General features: G+C 42.7%; 3 protein-coding genes across 3 annotated transcripts; 2 read left to right on the forward strand and 1 right to left on the reverse strand.

Moving 5' to 3' along the window:
• Positions 1-960: 960 nt before the first annotated feature.
• Positions 961-2,757, reverse strand: LOC142999586 (uncharacterized). The gene is made up of 7 exons (XM_076149194.1): positions 2,654-2,757; positions 2,487-2,537; positions 2,293-2,403; positions 2,062-2,209; positions 1,828-1,972; positions 1,461-1,500; positions 961-1,338 (listed from the first exon to the last, which is right to left on the reverse strand). The coding sequence occupies exons 1-7, from the start codon at positions 2,748-2,750 to the stop codon at positions 1,070-1,072; spliced, it is 861 nt and encodes a 286-aa protein (XP_076005309.1). The 5' UTR covers positions 2,751-2,757; the 3' UTR covers positions 961-1,069.
• A 2,743-nt stretch (positions 2,758-5,500) lies between these two features.
• adgrg4a (adhesion G protein-coupled receptor G4a) lies at positions 5,501-14,562 on the forward strand. The gene is made up of 16 exons (XM_076149273.1): positions 5,501-5,576; positions 5,808-6,431; positions 7,123-7,177; positions 7,466-7,614; positions 8,099-8,155; positions 10,695-10,911; positions 11,028-11,193; positions 11,548-11,688; positions 11,779-11,824; positions 11,927-12,030; positions 12,175-12,296; positions 12,676-12,944; positions 13,100-13,205; positions 13,313-13,587; positions 13,916-14,017; positions 14,171-14,562. The coding sequence occupies exons 1-16, from the start codon at positions 5,501-5,503 to the stop codon at positions 14,317-14,319; spliced, it is 2,658 nt and encodes an 885-aa protein (XP_076005388.1). The 3' UTR covers positions 14,320-14,562.
• A 574-nt stretch (positions 14,563-15,136) lies between these two features.
• vgll1 (vestigial like family member 1) lies at positions 15,137-17,925 on the forward strand. The gene is made up of 4 exons (XM_076148859.1): positions 15,137-15,406; positions 15,860-16,063; positions 16,665-17,063; positions 17,270-17,925. The coding sequence occupies exons 2-4, from the start codon at positions 15,874-15,876 to the stop codon at positions 17,305-17,307; spliced, it is 627 nt and encodes a 208-aa protein (XP_076004974.1). The 5' UTR covers positions 15,137-15,406; positions 15,860-15,873; the 3' UTR covers positions 17,308-17,925.
• Positions 17,926-18,442: the final 517 nt, after the last annotated feature.

Raw genomic sequence — 18,442 nt, forward strand, 5'->3', positions numbered from 1 at the left:
ATTTTAATCCAATAATTAATATTACATTTTCCCGTTTAAGAAGTCGACTAATCTAAATTGTCTACAGAGAGGAGAGGAGAGGAGAGGAGAGGAGAGGAGAGGAGGTTGCAATGTTTTGTGTTCTTCGACTGGTCGACCAGTGATGCAAACCACAATGTAATGCGGATCTTATCAATAGACGATCTACGAAAACTAGCCAGGAAAACAACAGCCACGATTGCTATGATAGTCAACAACGCCTCCTTGTGGACCATCATGTTAATAGATCGGATGGCGAAGGAAACAAACATATATAGATTAAAACAGCCAGTTTGTGTGTTGCAGGCAAATCAGACAAGACTTCCATAGAACTATAAACCCAAAGAATACTTTTGTGATATTAAATGTTTTTACTGAATATCGTAGATGAAGATAATGAGCTCTACCAATGCCAACAAGTCATTATTTCAGCTTTTGCACTTGAGATGGTCTTGGCCCTTGATCTTGCCGTGTTTTGTAAGCTAAAATGAAAAAGAAAAGAAAGGAGAATCTCTTACCTTGTCTTAAGAATTGAGGAATCCACGGAGCCGAAAGAACAAGACAAATGCTCAGATGGGAAATAAATTCTTTTCTGAGGCTCTGTGTTCTCTCTCTCTTGCAACGAACACTACACCCTCTGTCCTGGTCTGTCTCACATGCATTAGCCAGCGGGCCTCTCATCTATTTTTCATTGTAAACAGGAAGTTACAACACATGTGGGGATCAGTTGCACTGGCCCATATGTGTTATGTGTCTTATTTACATGAAGAATACATTTGTCTGACACACACAACACAAAATAATGAACACTTCTGCATGTCTTAAAAATATTCAGTGCTTTACTCGGGTGGAATTGGATTAAGACAACAATCTTCATAATATATACAACAAAGGAGAAGTGAATATTGAGCAATATAACAACAGAACGCAGAATATCCTGTTCCAGTTAGTGTAAGGTTAACTGGCTGATCCAGCAGCATCCCTATGCAAAGTAGGTCAGAGCTGTGTAGTGGCTGGAGTCATGGTAACACATCCCCTGGGGTTTAAAGAGTCACTTGTTCACCACAGCTTGGTGTATCCTAGCAACAATTTCAGGGTTTGGCAAGAGCGCAGCAGCTTGGGCCAGTTGCGGTAGGAGTATGTAGGTGGAGGTACGCAGATATTGAAAGAGGTCTTGGAAGCATTGGAGATTGGCAACGACCTGAGGTGGGACACCCAAAGACCGACCCAGCCTCCTCAGTATGCCTCTGTTGTCAGCAGCGTCAAGCAGCAGAGACAAGTCCTGGACTGAGTCATAGTCCAGTATCTCAATACCCTGACCTGAACAGAGTCAGAGCAAATCACCAACATCAAAGTCAGACGTGAATATCATATCATAACAACTGTACACATCCTCAATGACACAATCCATCCGTCTGGAGAGGGAAAGATGCTGTACACACCTTGAGCCACCTCCCATATTTTCTGCAGATTTTGCTCCATCTAGGATTAGATAATACAGAATAAGAAAGTGTCATGTTAAATCAGGTATTGGATGGTTGGATGACTTTCATTTCTATTTCACTTCATCATTATTAATACCCTTCAAATATTGACTGTCAGTCAGCAAAAAACTGCAATTTGAGGACACAATTTCTGCAGATTAACCTGTTAATGGTATTTGACATTATTTGTAACATTTGTTTAGACTCTGAGCATTTTCTTTCTCCAGATTTGCTGACTAAGGTGTTTAGGATTCCTGATTTGATGCTGAACACTCTTAGCTTTCAACTCCAAGCTTCCAACCTGAACAATATTTCATCACTGTACCTCCTGTGTGGAATAGCAGCTGCTCCCCTGTTCCTCCTGTGACGTATTGGTTGTATTCTGACAGCCGGGTTTGATGTTGGTGGTGACATTAATCACAATAGAAGTAGGATGCACCTCGTTCTTATGACTAAGAGAGTTCAGGCAACTGTGTAGACACAATTAGTGGTTAGTCAGTTAAAGAGATACTGAATAATGATAGTAAAGTGTGTTTAGCGTCTGCGTGAAGCAAAGCACCTTGGGGGATCTTCAGCTGGAGCAAACGCCTGCGTAGGAGCCTCTGGTGGTTTCACTGCTCTGTCTGTGGGACTGGACAGAAGTGAGCATTGAAGATTTGCTCCAGAGGCCATCACTTCACTTCTATGGCAGTACTCAGCAACCTGCTCTGAACATGCACACATATGATTAATATGATAACAATCTAATGAAGCCAATGAAGAAATAGTAGAAAGTAAAGGTGTAACTTACTGAATTTCTCAGCTGTCAGCAGGAAAGCCCAAAGCAGCAGAGCGAGCAGGAACATGGATGAAGCTGTTGCCGAGCCAATCAGAACCGTTGAAAAAGTTCCTTCCTTCCCCCCTTTTGTTAAACAGAAAATGAAGTTAGTCAATTGTAGTGGAGCTCAAATAAAACAATTAAGGAATATCCATAAAGTTACTCACTCTTCTCTTGAAGCTCTTGGACATTTCCTCTGTGCACAGTGACGGCAATCTCTGCGAGTAAACAAAAGCCAGATCTTTACCTTGATAACATTTCTATAAACCTCCCAAACTCCTTGGAGAAGCTCATTATCATGGCAGTGTTGCATGAGTTCATCCTTGGATGTTACCTGCTTTGGAGCTTTGATGCTTTGAAGCCGCACATTCTTTCCGGATTGTGCCTCTATCGTGACAGGGCACACAAGATGGCTCCACCTCCCCCGTCATGCTTCTCAGTTCATAATACCTGTGCACACAAACACATACAATCCACACTGTTAAGCTAAAACAGAATCAATACATTTCACTTGATGTTGGTTGCTGTGGGTGAACTCACCCTGGGCGGCAGCGTCCACACAGGGCGTCACGTGTGGCCGAGCATGGTGTTTTCTCTAGGCGATTCAGGAGATAGCATTGGGTGCAGCGTGTGCAAGGAGCCACGTCTGTATCAGTGCTGAACCTCCCTTGTTCACACACCGTACACACACCTTCACCACCATCACCAAAGCCACAGTCCTACAGGAGAAGGTGTCCTTTTGAGCGATCACATGTTTGGTGGCAGGGAAAAGGACGCTACTTTATGAGTGTGTGCATGTGTGTGTGTGTGTAAGGGCGGGAGGTCACCTCACCTCTGAGAGCTGTTCTCCTGGACTACAAACAGGGCATGAGATACAGGAGCCATTCTGGTTTAGGAACTCTGTTTGGTCACAGCTGGGCTCAGATTGAACCAGAACACACCAAACCTGAGGACATACACATCTGAAATTTAGCTTGCGTGGACGATAGACTTGATGGAGGCAGAATGCTGTGCGAGAAAGTAGACCTACCATGAGCAGAGTGGCACAAAGACAAGCCTCCACTTGCAAAACCTCCATAGTCCTGCTCTTGAGATGTTCTCTAGAGAAATTAGATTGTATGACAGCACTGAAACTGGAGCTTTTGGACTTAACAGACAAAAAGTTCAATAATTGATATGAATGATAAATTAGACTTACTTCATCAGGTCCAGTGTGTTACTTGATTCATATATGCAGTGTATTTCTCAGTATTTCTCAAATTCAGTAAATCTCTGACAGCCTAAAATGAGCTTCCATCGTTGGAGAGTCCAGTTTGACTCTGTGCAAAAAGCTCCCGGACCAACTGACTGGTGGGAAAAATGGTCGGAAAGATCGAAGGGAATCCCCTCTGTGCTACATCACCAGTGACGCAGGAGAGATTCCCTACCAGCCCCATCAGAGGGTCTACGAATGCAAGACATCTGGTCCCACCTGGTTTGCCTCACGTCACAGCTGGTCTTCTCGTGTTACCTCTGGGGAACCCACTTCATTTGGCTCTGACTCTACCTTTTTAAGACAGGGAGGGAAGGAGCAGGGGAGTGAATTAAAACACATGAATGAGACCCTTGTTAATGATCCCGCTTCCAACAAAGAGAGTCAGTGTGTGAGAGTGTGTCTGGAGGCTAACCAGGAGGAAACTCTGCCCTCTGTACTCCTGTATACGCCCAGGTAAAGAAGACAGACGCACTCAAACTGAGACCCATGCTGTGAATTAAAACTTAATTTCATAAAAGGATTTAATAATCTTATATCCTGAGATATCCGGAACTATCCTTATAATCATAATCTCACAATCATAGATGTTATAGTTGCATTGTTGTGTATGACCACTGTGTGGTAGTAAAAACCCATAGAAAATGTCCCTCCATGGACACACACGGCTATTAAACCTCACACAGAAAAAACAATTAGGTTTGTTTGCGCAGTAATCACTCAGGGGTCATTTTAAAGCCCCACACTAATGAAGAATATTGGCGTGTCTGTTTGCATATATTTTTATGATGAAATCTGATACGCCAAGCACACAAACAGTAACACCCAACCACACACAGGTGCTTCAATGGTGGAATCTTATTTTTGCCATTGATGTCAATGTCTTATGTCAATGTTTTAAGTGTGAAAGGTGGCATGGATCGTTTAGACATTCATATCCAAAACATCTGATATTAATCACTGATCGGCAAAAGTGAATGGAGTCCCCATCAAAGTCAAGAAATAACTCAAATTAAGAAGAACAAAGAACTAAAATTCTTCCACACTTTATTCTCCGGTTATCAATTGTGGTAGGGAATTATATTTGCTATTGAAAATGTTTAACAAGATTACAAAATATTTCACTTGTTTCCAGTTAATATATGTATTTTTAAGCACAGATCTTTTGAATGAACACATGACGCCACCCTATGTTTTTAGCTGCCATGGTTACCATGAATCATATGCAGATTTTAGATTTATATGCATTCCCATATGGATGGAAACAAAAAACTTCAAAAGCTGGGCTTATATAACCACTATAAAGACAAAGCATGTTTACGGAGACCAAATACTGATAATACCACAGAAGCGGTGCATCTGCCTCAACATCTAGGAAACAAATGACAGCATGAGTCATCAAAGCAGAATAATACAGTAGGTTGGATCTTAATATCATTGAGGCTTTCTTTACACTTGTAAGATTATAAACACTGGACGACAAACAGAATGTTTATAATGCATTATGAATTCAAATCTAGAAAGTAACTTCTAAAATGTGTCTGGTGAATTTGCGGTTTAAACATTATGGGGTTTGTCAGTTACGGTATGTTTATTGCCTGTGATTAATGAGTAACTCAGGGTACAAAAGCAGGAGGGTGTGGAGGTCTTCTCCACAGGAATAAAGTCATACTAGTCAGCGGACTCACGGCTCAGTCAGCGGCTCACGAAGTTGTATTTGATTGTTTAATTTCTCACAATTGCTCCTGAACTATCCACTGGTTAGTTCAAGGACATGACTCTGGACAGCCTCAGGTAAGCTTGTAGCCACAGACAAATGAGTTGTGTTTTTGATTTACTTGTTCAAGGTGACTGCAAATGAAGTTATGATGTGTGTGACTGTCACCTTTCAGCCCATGATCCTTCGATCGACCGTTTTTGCTTGTTGCCATGACCTCCACCAGAAGCTTGTCTTCTATAGCCGTCTGTCTGTGTATACAGCTATCAGTGTGTCCTCTGGGGTCAGGTATGATTTCAGACCGCTTCAATCTTTCCAATGACTGTATATTCAGTCATGGCCATAAACATTCAGAAGAGTTATGACTGACTGAGCTCTATACAAACAGAAACAGAAGATAAATGCATAACGTTCATGTTACAGTGTATGTCTCTGAAGCTCTGAATGTTTTAGGCTTGATCTCATATTAGCACCATTTACGGTTTATTCACCTTTGCATCTGTGTGTTGTTGTCAACAGCCTCAGCCAGCCACAGCCTGTGGGGTAAAAAGCTAGTGTTCACAGCTCGCCCCTGCATGTGGCAGCTGCAGCCAGATGTTGCGGTACCAGACCTCCAGGAGCTGAGCGTGTGTTTGCTCTTGCAACGACATTTCACATCAGATTGGACGGGTTTCGCGTACAAAGCTCCCGGGGGCGGACACATAGAGCTGGGCCTCGGGGGCAAACAGTCACAGTTGGTAGCGTGGCTATTTGGAGAACAATGGCAACTGGACAAGGACCTTACGTTATACGAATGGCACTCTGTCTGTCTCACCTGGTCCGGCCCAGGCCAGAGGCTGCGGCTCTACCTCAATGGAACCAATCACCTCGAGGCCTCTTTGAATTCCAGCCAGACCCGGCATCTGGCCCCAAATGGCACCCTCACTCTGGGGGTGTCCCACAATGTGGATCCAAGCGGTGAATTGAAACCAGAGAGTCAGACTAACTTGCTAGGGGAGATCGGCCTGTTCAGGATGTGGGCGGGAGAGCGGAGCGGCGGGGAGCTGGGGAGACAGGGCTGTGCAGATGGAGACGTGGTGAGCTGGGACCTCCGGCAATGGAGACACACCTGCCCCCCTGTACCCGACGAAAGCCTGCGATGTGGTGAATGTGTCCACTTTCTATTGACTTCACTTTCTATTGACTATTGTCCACTGTGTTCCACCATGGAGCTGCTGTAGCCTTCCTCCGCCTACGCTAGAAGGTTTCTGTTATTACAAAAATGCAATTACACCCAGAGTTCCTTCAGCTATTCACGTCAGAAGGTAATCTGCTGAGGGTGAAAGTTGAACGAGTGGGCCGATAACATACTTAACTGATCAGTCACTACAGCTGAAGAGTGAAGAAATGGAAATATTAAAATGTATTTACAGGTTGTGCTCCATTCCATTTATATCTAACTTATCTAACTACTGTATTTTCTTTTCATTATTTCCAGTGTGGCCGATGTATAAGATCCAAATGTTGGCCTTCATTAGACCCTCGACAAAACCTGAAAACTGTACAGCACCACTGGAGGAAGTCACAAGACACTGGGTAATGAAGAGGCGAACTCAGAGGTCACATACATGAAGCCTAAATCCATTCGTCCACATGACAACTCACGTGTTTTCATCTTTTCTCAGCTGGAGAGCGTTTTTCCTCAGCACATTTACCTTCATGACATCGCCGTGTCATCACCAAGGTAAAGGGAGCAAAGCCCGAGTTCATATTTTCCTAAGTTTACTGTGATTGACGGGTGGACTCCTGAAACACATACGGCTCTGTAATCTGTGTTATCTGTGTTCCCGTACAGCCGGGCGTGCCGTGTGTATCGTGCCGCTGCTGCTCTACACTCACAGCAAGCTCAGGTACACCATTATTAACAGACACTCAGTTTGATTTTCCACAAGCAAGACACAGCAATATCCTCAAAGACAAGAGATAACGTGACTGAAGAGCAGACGACTGGGAGGAAAGATAAGGAAAGGTTTTATTTTTGTTTCCAGGGATCGAGAAGTTTCTTGAATACCACCTGTAACAAGTGGTAAGATGTGTTCAAGTCCCAAAGATGAAGCAGAAATTCATTGCATTTGTTCATCAATCTGGGTGAATTAACAACAACAATCATAGTCCTTTTCCTATGACATAACCTTTAGTTTCAGCAGTGAAGTCTTCGTCAGTGTGGATCCTGCAGCTAATGTGGGATCAGTTCAGAGTGACATCGCCGATTCTCTGATTCTGACCTTCCACACTAACTACCTCAACCTCACAGCGGACCCTGAAAGCCTCAGGGTGCTGCCCGTGGGTGGGTATGATTTGTACAGCACACACACGAAAACAAAGATATAAGTTTAATGAGACCTTAAGTTCCCATTTCTCTTCCACATACACACACACATACATAACATGTCTGCAGTGTGGCCTGTTGGTATATCACTGGATCAGTCAAAGATTAACTGCACTTTCATTTTATGACCGTTAAGCCTGAACAACAATGTTAACGTCACAAACAGCTGATCGTTTATTCATCTTCACTTTATTTCTATTGTCATGTAATGAACGAAGGGTTAATTTCAGGCATGAATACTAAACAGACTACGATTCTGATTTCCCATTGAATTCGAAAGCAGGGAGTTCATTTGTTTATTTAAATCCGGCAGCCAGAAACAAAAACTCTCTAAAGCTACATAACAGCGCACCTTTCTATTTTCTTTTAAACCTTTCATAAGGTTGATTAATGCTTCTTTGGTAAGTTATTGCAGCTAAATGACTTGTGTTGGTCCTGTCAGAAACACTCTCTGCAGCCACAGCGTCGCCCCCTGCTGTCCCCACTATCACCTTTTCAGGTAAGGAAACCACGCGGATTCAAACTAGGGTGCATGCAGGTGGGGCACTGATGCTTTGCAAAATCAACAACACTTGGTTAAATCTATGACGAGTTTACAAATGACTTACTCTTGAATTCAAGCACAGTCTGATCTCTGCCAGATTTGATTTACGAATATGCTTGGGGGATTTCTTGTAAATTATCTGATCTAATTCACAGACACAGATCCAACTCACATCTTTCCTGCTAAGCCCACTGTTATGTCCACGACAAGTGCTCCTATAGATGCCAATGAGACTGCCGGTCAGTCCACTGAGCAACACGGATGGATCAGTCCCATCCATCTTCTTCTTACTCTATAATGTTTCAATCCTTTTCTATTGGCGTGTGTGCACTCTTTCACCTCTACACTGTGTGTGGCTTTTCACTCGAGCAGTTGGAATGGACACATTCCTCCGAGTCAATCTAACTTTGAGTATGACTGGCACACCTGCAAACCCACATGGTGCCATTGAGAAATGGGTAAGAGCCTCACAAAGCTACACAATGACCTGACAACTGTTGACAAAACCCTTGACAACTGTTGCTTCATGCTTCATCGATCGTTTTCTTTGGGGCAAAAGCTGAAAGAGGAGCTGGAGGTGAATAGGACCATGGAGGTGCTGAATCTAAAGATACAGGAGAGTGATGGAAGGTGAGCTTGTTCAGATTGATTTGTTATGGCATCACTTTCATGTTGCTTTCCTCATAACAGCTCTGCTTAATGTAGTATTCCTCTTTCACAGGAACATGGAGCAGTATAATGGAGAAATGGTCAGTACAGACTTCCTTATCTGTCATAGTTATGAATGTTTGGATTATTAATGTTTGATCATATAAAATATATCTCCTATAAGTTAATAACACAAATATTTAATGTGTTTTTTCTTTTGATCTTGTCTCTGAATTATATCAAAGGGGCCATGATAAGTGTGTGTGTTTAACATCAGTAAGGTCGCACCTGAATTTCAATCTCTGCTTGAATTAATTTGGTTTTCTCTCTTTTTAGAATTTCCTCGGCCTACACAAAGAGTAGGTGATCAATCCAGACTTTGGTTCGAAGCAGTTGATGTGACTACTAATCTTGTATTTCTGTCAGCAGATATGAATGCGAGTTCCATGTTCTATATGGTTTTAAGAACGTCCATGACATTTTGCAGTTTATTAATGAAACTTTGAGCTCAAAGTACGAAAACGGCCGCATTGTTATAGAAGCTACAGATATCTCCATCGGGCACATCAGTAAGAAAGACTTCCAAGTTAAAGAAAAAAGAAAAATATGTACTCATCCTGTAGAAATGTCACTTTTACAGCTGCTAATCTGTCTGATTTCTCCCTCAGTGCCAGAAAGCTGTTCAGAAGACATGACTTCAACAATCTATGGAAAATATATTTGGCCTAAAACATTTCCTCAGGTCCTACAAGAGATGATCTGCGAAAAGCCGACGTCAGGGAGAGCCTCCAGACTTTGGTGAGACATTGACTTCCTACTAATATGAGGAGTTTGTGTTTCATAGATCATAATGGACATTTATTGTCTACCAACCTATGAACACAACAAACACAGGCCAAGAGCTTTTATGAGTCACAAGATATAAATTGCAGGAGCGTGACGTCACTGCCTTCACACAGCTCAGCTCTGAGTCACTGGAGGCTATACTAATCTTGGTGAGGAAATATGGGAAGAAAGTAGGACTTGCTCTTCATACAGTACATGCTCAGATCAGTGCTGCTGGATTCACGACGATGATCTGTTTCCATAGAGACAGCTCAGCCAGACAAGAGAAACCTCTCAGTTACAACAATCTTTTTCCTGCAGGCCTCCCAACGCACACATGAAATACTGATGGAGCGCCGCCAGGCAAATATCAATTTCCTATAAGTGACTTATTAATGTAATAAAGGGCTCCAAACATCCTTACAGCATGTGTACCAACATAAATATTAATATCACTCAAGAGTAATATGTTTGATCAGTTTTATGGCCCCATGGGGAGACATTGTGTTGATTCATATTAAGACTCAAACACAATCATCAAAAGCAAACGTGGTTTATTGGTATTTTATTAAATTTTATGACTGAAATTAGCGATCACGTTTCCACCTAAGCAACCATGCATTTATGAGATGTCCAGAGTACAACACAGTGCCAAATAAGCTTCAGTGCAACACTGGGAAAACTACATTGTTGTTCTCTTTCTCCACTCTTCAGCAAGTTACACATTGAAACTGACGCAACAAGCTGGTCTGAACCTGTTATGACACAATGCAAACCTGTTGTAACCATATCAGACCTCGACAAGATGAATGTCACTGCAGGTAAGAGGACAGATCACACATATACATCGCCAGACCAACATAGCTGCCTAGGGGCCTGCATGATGGTCATCCTCAGGGCCCCAAATAGGCTAGAACCGGCCCTGCACATCCATACAAACTAGAAGTTCAACCTTTTCACTTCTTTGCCATTCTTTTATCTGAATAGTCATTCTTCCTAATTCATCATTCTTCACTTGTAGTTAATGTCGGTGAAATTGTGGACGTGATTGAGGAGCTTGTAGACGTTCAGTTGGGCAGCACTGCAAAGCTTTCGGCCTCTGACCTGAGCACAGTGATGGAGAAGCTGGACGCAGTGGTGGACACCGGTGCCATCACACCCAAGCAATGTGGCAGCATTGTCAATATAGTTGCTGATGTCCTGCTCTCCGAGACTGATGTCACTCTGATGGCTAACAAGTGAGGAAAATGGAATGAATCTCGGGGTCTTCTTTCTATATTTAACTGAATGAATTTTGTGGACTCTAAATTGTGTTCTTTTTCTGTCTGTGATTCTTTTTTATCGTTGGATAAAGTGTCCTTAATCTAACAGAGAGGATGGGGGATAATATGGATTTTCAAGGTGACTCGATCAGTTTATTGGCACCTTCACTTGCCATGTCCATGATCAACGTGGATCCAGTTGAATTCAGGGGCCTCACCTTTGGCGTCTCCTTTCTCTCCCCAAACCAAGACCCGAAGGTGAGAGAGCTTTGATACTCTGGTAATAGGGACAGCTGATTTGTTTGGTTTTGTTTTCAGTGAAATTATTGTTGTTTTTCAGATTTTTGTTAACCGGAGCTATGTGAGTGCACCACTACCCGACACAGTGGCAACGATATCTCTGCCCTCCGCACTCCACAACTTCTTCCCCTCTAGAGAAAGAAGAAACACTCGAGTTCAATTCCAATTCTACGGAAACACAGATCTTTTTGAGGTGCGTTCATGTAAATCTTTCTCCCTCTCATCTTCATCTCAGCTTTCTGTTCTTCATCTCTGCTCAAATCCGTAGCTGCATCTGTAGCTATTGTGATTACGTTTTAATTTCAATTTCAGGATCCACAAACAACCAACGCCACACAAAGCATCGCAGTACTGAACTCCTATGTGGTGTCTGCCAGCATCAATAACAGCCATGTCAGTAACCTCAGAGAGAATCATGTGGTGGTGACATTCAGCAATAAAAATGCCACAAAGGTGAGAAATTAATGCTCTTTTTCACAATTTATCTGCGACCAATTTCATTAGAAACATTAGAGTCTCACCTTCTTCACTCTCCCATCATAGGAAAATGACAAGATTCAGTGTGTGTTCTGGGATTTTCAGAAGAACCGTGAGTTGTTTACTCTTTATAACACCACGCAGTCTGTTTACATGTGAATTCATTTATTGGAGCTGTCGTGTGTGTGTGTGTGTGTGTCTTTGTATGTGTCAGAGGGCCTGGGTGGTTGGAGCGGCAGCGGCTGTGAGACGCTGAGAATTACTGATTATCAGACCGCTTGTCTCTGCGATCACCTCACACATTTTGGCGTGTTGCTGGTGAGTCACACCTGCATCAAACATACTGCACGCCATCTGCTCACACGCTGATTGCCTTTATCTTTTTTCTCACGGATAATTCTACACAACGCTAGTGTTAAATATAATGCCTGATCTGTTTGTGTCCTATTTAATGGATTGCAGGATGTAACCAGAGATCCAATCCCTGAAGCCCACAGTCAGATTCTGACAGTGGTTTCTTATCTCGGGTGCGGCATATCGTCCATCTTTCTGGGACTGACTCTTATCACCTATCTGGCCTTTGAGTAAGTCACTTGTACTCACATCAATATATACTGATATTGCATATTATAGATGAGATCGGCGTTGATACTATTTAATGAAGAAACAGTCATAGTTTAAACATTGTGTTGCAACCAGCTTAACTGCAGTAATGAGGTATGGCCACAAGGGGAATCAGCTCTTCTGCGCAAACTTGAGAGCAGTAATGATTTCAAAAGAGAAAAGTAATTCAACTCTAATTCTTGAATCAATATCACTTTAATGTTGCAGCCAGAAATATTTAGTCTGCACATGCCAGGTTAGGAGCAACTTGCAGCTTGACCCCTAGAGGTCACTAACAGGGCTTTGACTTGATTGTGTCTGTTTCTTTGTGTCATTGTATTTTCTGTGGTGTCCCTGCAGGAAGCTGCGTCGGGACTACCCCTCTAAGATCCTGATCAACCTGTCCCTGGCCCTGCTGGGACTGAACATGCTCTACCTCTTAGACTCCTGGCTCTCGTCCTTCTCGAACTACGGCCTGTGCATCGCCACCGCTGCGACCATGCACTACTTCCTGTTGGCCTCCTTCACCTGGATGGGTCTGGAGGCTGTGCACATGTATTTCGCACTGGTCAAGGTCTTCAACACCTACGTGCCCTCTTACATCCTCAAATTTTGCATCGCTGGATGGGGTAAAGGAAACATGATTTAGTCTGCTTACTTACTGTACAAACACTAATCTTCATAATACACTGAGCAGTACATTCACATATACCAGCAGTTGGTACACATATGTTACTCTAACTCTAAATGAGCAGCATAAGTGGAGGGTTTTGTGTTGTTGCAGGTATTCCTCTGGTCATAGTCGGTCTGGTGCTGGCCATAGATAAAGACGCTTATGGCGGTATTGTCACCGAAGACGCTGCAGTGATGCTTCAATCCACCGATGCATTGTAAGTACCCTACTAAGTAGCAGTAAAGTGAAGGGAAAGTTGATGAAACATGATGAACGCTGATGTCTCTCTCTCTGTCTCTCTCCCTGTCCCCTGTTGTGCCTCAGCTGCTGGCTACAGGATGATGTCTTCTATTATGCGACGGTGGTGGCCTTCATCCTTCTGATCCTGCTGTGCAACATCAGCGTGTTTGTCGTGGTCCTGATCCAGATCAGACAGATGACGACCAACAAGTCGTCAGGAGACAGATCCCTGCACGAGCTGAGAGCGGTTGCCAGTCTCACCGTGCTGTTAGGCCTGACGTGGTCCCTGGGATTTTTTGCACTCGGACCAGCCAGAGTGGCTCTGTTCTACCTGTTTGCTATCCTTAACTGTTTACAGGGTAAATATGAGTTGCTGTTGTTGTTTGCATTTAAATCAGTTACAGCAGAATTAGTCTTTCTGTATAAAAATTACTTTAACTATTCATTCGGTTTGATCAACACACACAGGTACACACTCAATGCTTTCTATTTCGTTCCTATGAAAAAGTTTGTGTCCTCAAAACTGCACCCAAAATGTGGAAATGTGAACATTCACCCTCTGTAGGCTTGAGAAGTGGCTCTGGAATGTTTGCAGCTTCCTCATTGGTAGAGAACACTAGGGTCAAGTTTATTTGTGTAGCTCAACATCACATCTCACTTGTGTACTTGTGTCCTTTTGCTTTCCAGGTTTCTTTCTTTTTTTGTTCCATTGTCTGATGAAAGAAAATGTGAGGAAGCAGTGGAGGATCCACCTGTGCTGTGGCCGATTCAGACTCAGTGACCATTCAGGTAGCTGTTTGTAATGGCTGTGGCTCAGCATGACTTCTGTCTTCATCTGTCATTGACATCAAACATCAAATTCTCGATAGTAATTATTTATCTGACAAGGCAGCCCGGGGACTTTTCAAAGTGGGTGACTCATAGTTTCCCCTCTGTGTTCAGATTGGAGCCGCTCGGCAGTGCCGGGGGGTCAATGCAAGCAGGGCCAGCTTGTTAACTCTGACTCAGTCGCTTCTAACAACACGTCCTCTATCAGGAAGATCTCAGACTCCTCCACAGGAATGGGACCAAACCACCAGCAGGGGGAGTGAGCAGGCCTCAGCATAGGCTCTGTTAAGACACTGGATCCTGGACTACACACTGGAGATGGGGTGGAAATAAGAAGATGGTGCAGCTCCCCCCTGTGTTTAGTATTATTCACATCCACATCTTTACACAGATAAATTGAATTCTTGCATTGACCAAGCATGGGGAAGTTGTTTGTGTTGTTTAAATTTAACTTACGCATCTTATATGTCCTTCAATGTCCTTATAAGTCCTTCATCGACTTTCAAGGTTAAAATATACAGCAAGTCTGTTCATGCTGATTCATTTCCCTGTACAGCTTCTCTATGTAAAAGGTCTAACCAAGTAAGTCATTGAATCAAAGTGTCACAAGATGTTTCAGAAGATGGAATATGAACGTAAAACACAGCACAGAACTGCATTCAACTACTGTATAAGACATAAGATGCAACATGTACTATAAATGATTTCTCTGAACAAAATGCATCCTTAATGGGTCTTATATGGTCCTGCAGTATGATACATTGCATATTCATACATACATTATATATTTATATGACATATTGCGTAATGTTGATGACTGATTTGTTGAAATATTGGTGTAATCTCAAATTAATTATAATTAATGAGCAAACACAAACGTTAAGAGAAGATAACAGAGATTTCTTTACCTCTTTTTCTGAATGGATGGTGTCCAGTGAAGTACACACATATTTGACTGGCAAAGCACCTGTGTGGTGTGTAAAAGTGTGTCTTAGTTTTTGACAGTGCGACAGAGGAATGTTTTCATAAACTGTCATCCAGGTTTTGGAGGAACTTGCTGGATGACATTCTGCTCATAGCTGCCTGTGTTCATGAAGGCATCACGCCCTTTAAGTCTCACACATCAGGTCGCTTTGGAGGAGCGCTGAACGAAATGAGCTACATTTTGTCCGTAGAACAGAGGACGAAAAGAAACACACTTGGAGTTTATTGTTAGAATCTAATGGATGCTTCTTATGCATTTATTCAAGTCAGGTGAATTTCGTTCATGCTGGTAAAAACATCAGATTTCCTCAACCAGTCCATGCAGGTCGCCACTCTTTGATCGTCTTTGGTCAAACACCAGGTCAGGTAAGACAGATTGATCTGATAATATAGGGAAACAATGATGACTGTGAGTTTGTAATTGATCCCCTGTTTGGATGAATGTTAGTCACTGAGGCCAATTTAATATTGTGCCATGAAAGGATACATTCATTATGTATTCAGGCGTCTCCAATGACTCCATTCAGCCATGGAGTAAATGACATGACTCAGATTTGAGTGTTTTCTTCAAGAGGATAAGGAAAGAGGCTAATCATCCTGTTCAACAGCAACAAACTGATACAATACATACTGCAATAAATCGAAAAATCAATAACCTATTTTCATTAGGAAGGAGAAAATGTCTCGTGTGTCTATTTGCACTGCAGACAAATCAAGCACTTATTACCCTAACCCTAACAAAGCTTGAAGGTGTCACGTTACTGTCATAATGAGTGGATAAACGTTCTCTACGCCCCCCTGTTCCCCCTCCTCTCCCAGTCTCGGCTGACCTCATGGCGGACGGCACAGAAAGCCCCAGAGCCGTGAAGGTGGAGGAGCATTCCCAGTGCGTCATCCTGACATATTTCCATGGAGACATCGGCACCATGGTGGACGCTCACTTCACCCGAGCTCTAGGTAAAATCTGCAAGGCCAAAGCACCGGCAGCCAAGAGCAAAAAAACACGAAAACCTGTCAAACTGGGTGAGTTCTGGAGAAATTTATGTGAGGTGAAAATAAATAAGAAACAATAGCTGCACTTGGAGCCTTCTGTCTATTCACATAATAACAACAAGTGATTTTTCTATAAAAGTGATAATTTTGAGTACTGAAAGATATCTAAAATCTAAAGTAAAATACACTCCACAATTCAACTACTTAACTTACTGATGGACACTGATCCATAATTTGTAGCTCACTTTACTGGGAAAGTCCCCTTAAATGAGTTTAGTGTTAATGAGTATAATAGGATATGTAAAAAATAAGATTAGCCCTTTCTTCTTACAGCAGCAAACACAGCTCCCTTTAGACACATAGACAATTAAAATGAATTAAAAACAAAAATAGTGAGCTCATAGGATGTAAAAAGATGTCCTGCAACGATACAAGCTTTCTGTTTAAGGTTACACCGACAACCAAACAAACAAATGTCCAGCTCCAGTTTGACTGGCATTAAGTGTATTGTGTGTTAAATACTCAATTATTGATCTGTATTTAATTACCACCCTTATTAGTGCACATCATGTGATTGAGAGATAAACTAGAAATCCTGTCTGACTGCCTCATCTCTCTCTGTCCCCTGCAGAAGAACCAGACTCCAGTCAGTGGCGTGCCACTAACCCCTGCTCTTACTCAGAGGTGCAGGTCCAGCCTGTGGCCGGACGCCTGCAGCTAAGCAGCTCCAAAGAGCCACAGTGCAGCCTGACCTTAAGCTCTGCTGATGACTCACCTGCTGTCTGGCACTCACTCCCAGCCAGGCCAATAGGAGGTCCTGGCCTGCAACCCATCCCATACTCCCTGTCCACTGATGGATTGGGTCTGACTGGACAGCAATACGCCACGTCCCTGCTCAACCTACTGCACAGTGACCGGCCCGAGATGGGACCCGGCATGGCCTCTGGCTCCAAGCCGGAACTGCTACCCAGCTGGCCGATGCCACAAGGGTTCAGAGACTCTGTGGACCCGGCTGTCAGCTTTGAACCTGGTAAACCCGAATTTGTTTTGAAGTCCCAACATGCATTTTACTGTCTAGGCTGAATCTTTCCCTTAGAAATAAGGAAGAGAATCAACTGTGTATAGATGATGTTTTATTTATTTACCTAACTTTATATGTGCTCAGTGTTACTGTGAGCTTGTATAAGAACAATCATTACAGCCGACTTGAAACTATTCCAAACTTCTGTCTTTCAGGACGGCATCCAAACAAGAAGGACCTGTACTGGTACTGAAGAGAAAGTAGCTGCAGGCATCAGAGCCAGAAACCCTTAACCAAGAAACATACCTGTGGCTTCATACAGTCACATGGTTTGAAGCCTGTCTGACTTCTGTTCAGACAGTTTCTGGTCAAACAGGCCTCTGAGCACTGCAGAGGGATGAGCAGCTTCTTCGCTCACTCTATCTGCCAATAAAATGAACTTACAACCCAGCATGTAATAACTGAAGGTGGAGTGACGTTTCTGAGAAGGGAACGCTCTTGGACAAACCTGTTCTTCCACAGTGGCAATCCTCTCGTAGAGCACTGTGGTAGTTGTTGGATGAGAGGCATTTGCTTGAACTTTAGCAGGAACTGCATGTGATTGGCCTCCACCAGTGAATGAAACAGTATTAAGTTAAATGTAATCCATGAGAACATCTCAAGTGTGTAAAAATGAATGTAAATATCAGCCTGCAGGTCACTTAGATGAGATGTATTTACTGTTAAAGTATTTTTATATATCCAAAATGAACATAAAAAGTTAAGGAGGTATGGTTATATTACTGTTATTGTTATTGTAGTAGTAGTAGTAGAAAATATATGTAAAAATAAAAATAAAATCTTGAATAAATATTTGATTTGGTAAAAAGGAAATGTGATTCCTCATATTAATGTGTACTAAAATATTCATGGCGACAAACCAGCCAGACTGGACAGAACAAACAATTCTGACACCAGACGGAGAGATTGTTAATGCCATCTCATGGTACACATGGTACAAATACATGCTGTGCAAATACATAGTGTACTCCAGCTTGAGATAATTAATGAGACAGTATCAAGGCCACGGTTGCATGTTCCCATCAAAGACGGAGCTGAAGTCTTTAAACTAAGTGGAGGTTATGGAGGGAAGCCATTAGAGTACGACGTAAGAGCGTCGGTCAGACTGTGTTATTGAGGCCAAGATGAGCTTTGAATGAATGCAGGACTGTTTTTGGCTCATGCTGTTCTTCAATCAGCAGCAGCTCTGATTTTTCTCATTCCATTTACCAGTTTCGGCCTTCAACTCTTAACGCATCCATGAAAGAGTAAACTGCAAGAGGTGATGCAACTGATTAAAGGAGGAAAATCAGGTCGAAGGGTGATTTTTGATGGAACATTAGGCTGAA

Source organism: Genypterus blacodes, unplaced genomic scaffold (genome assembly GCF_046128005.1).
Source record: "Genypterus blacodes isolate CSIRO-AG114 ecotype Tasmania unplaced genomic scaffold, CSIRO-AGI_Gbla_v1 ptg000044l_1, whole genome shotgun sequence".
Lineage (NCBI taxonomy): Eukaryota > Metazoa > Chordata > Actinopteri > Ophidiiformes > Ophidiidae > Genypterus > Genypterus blacodes.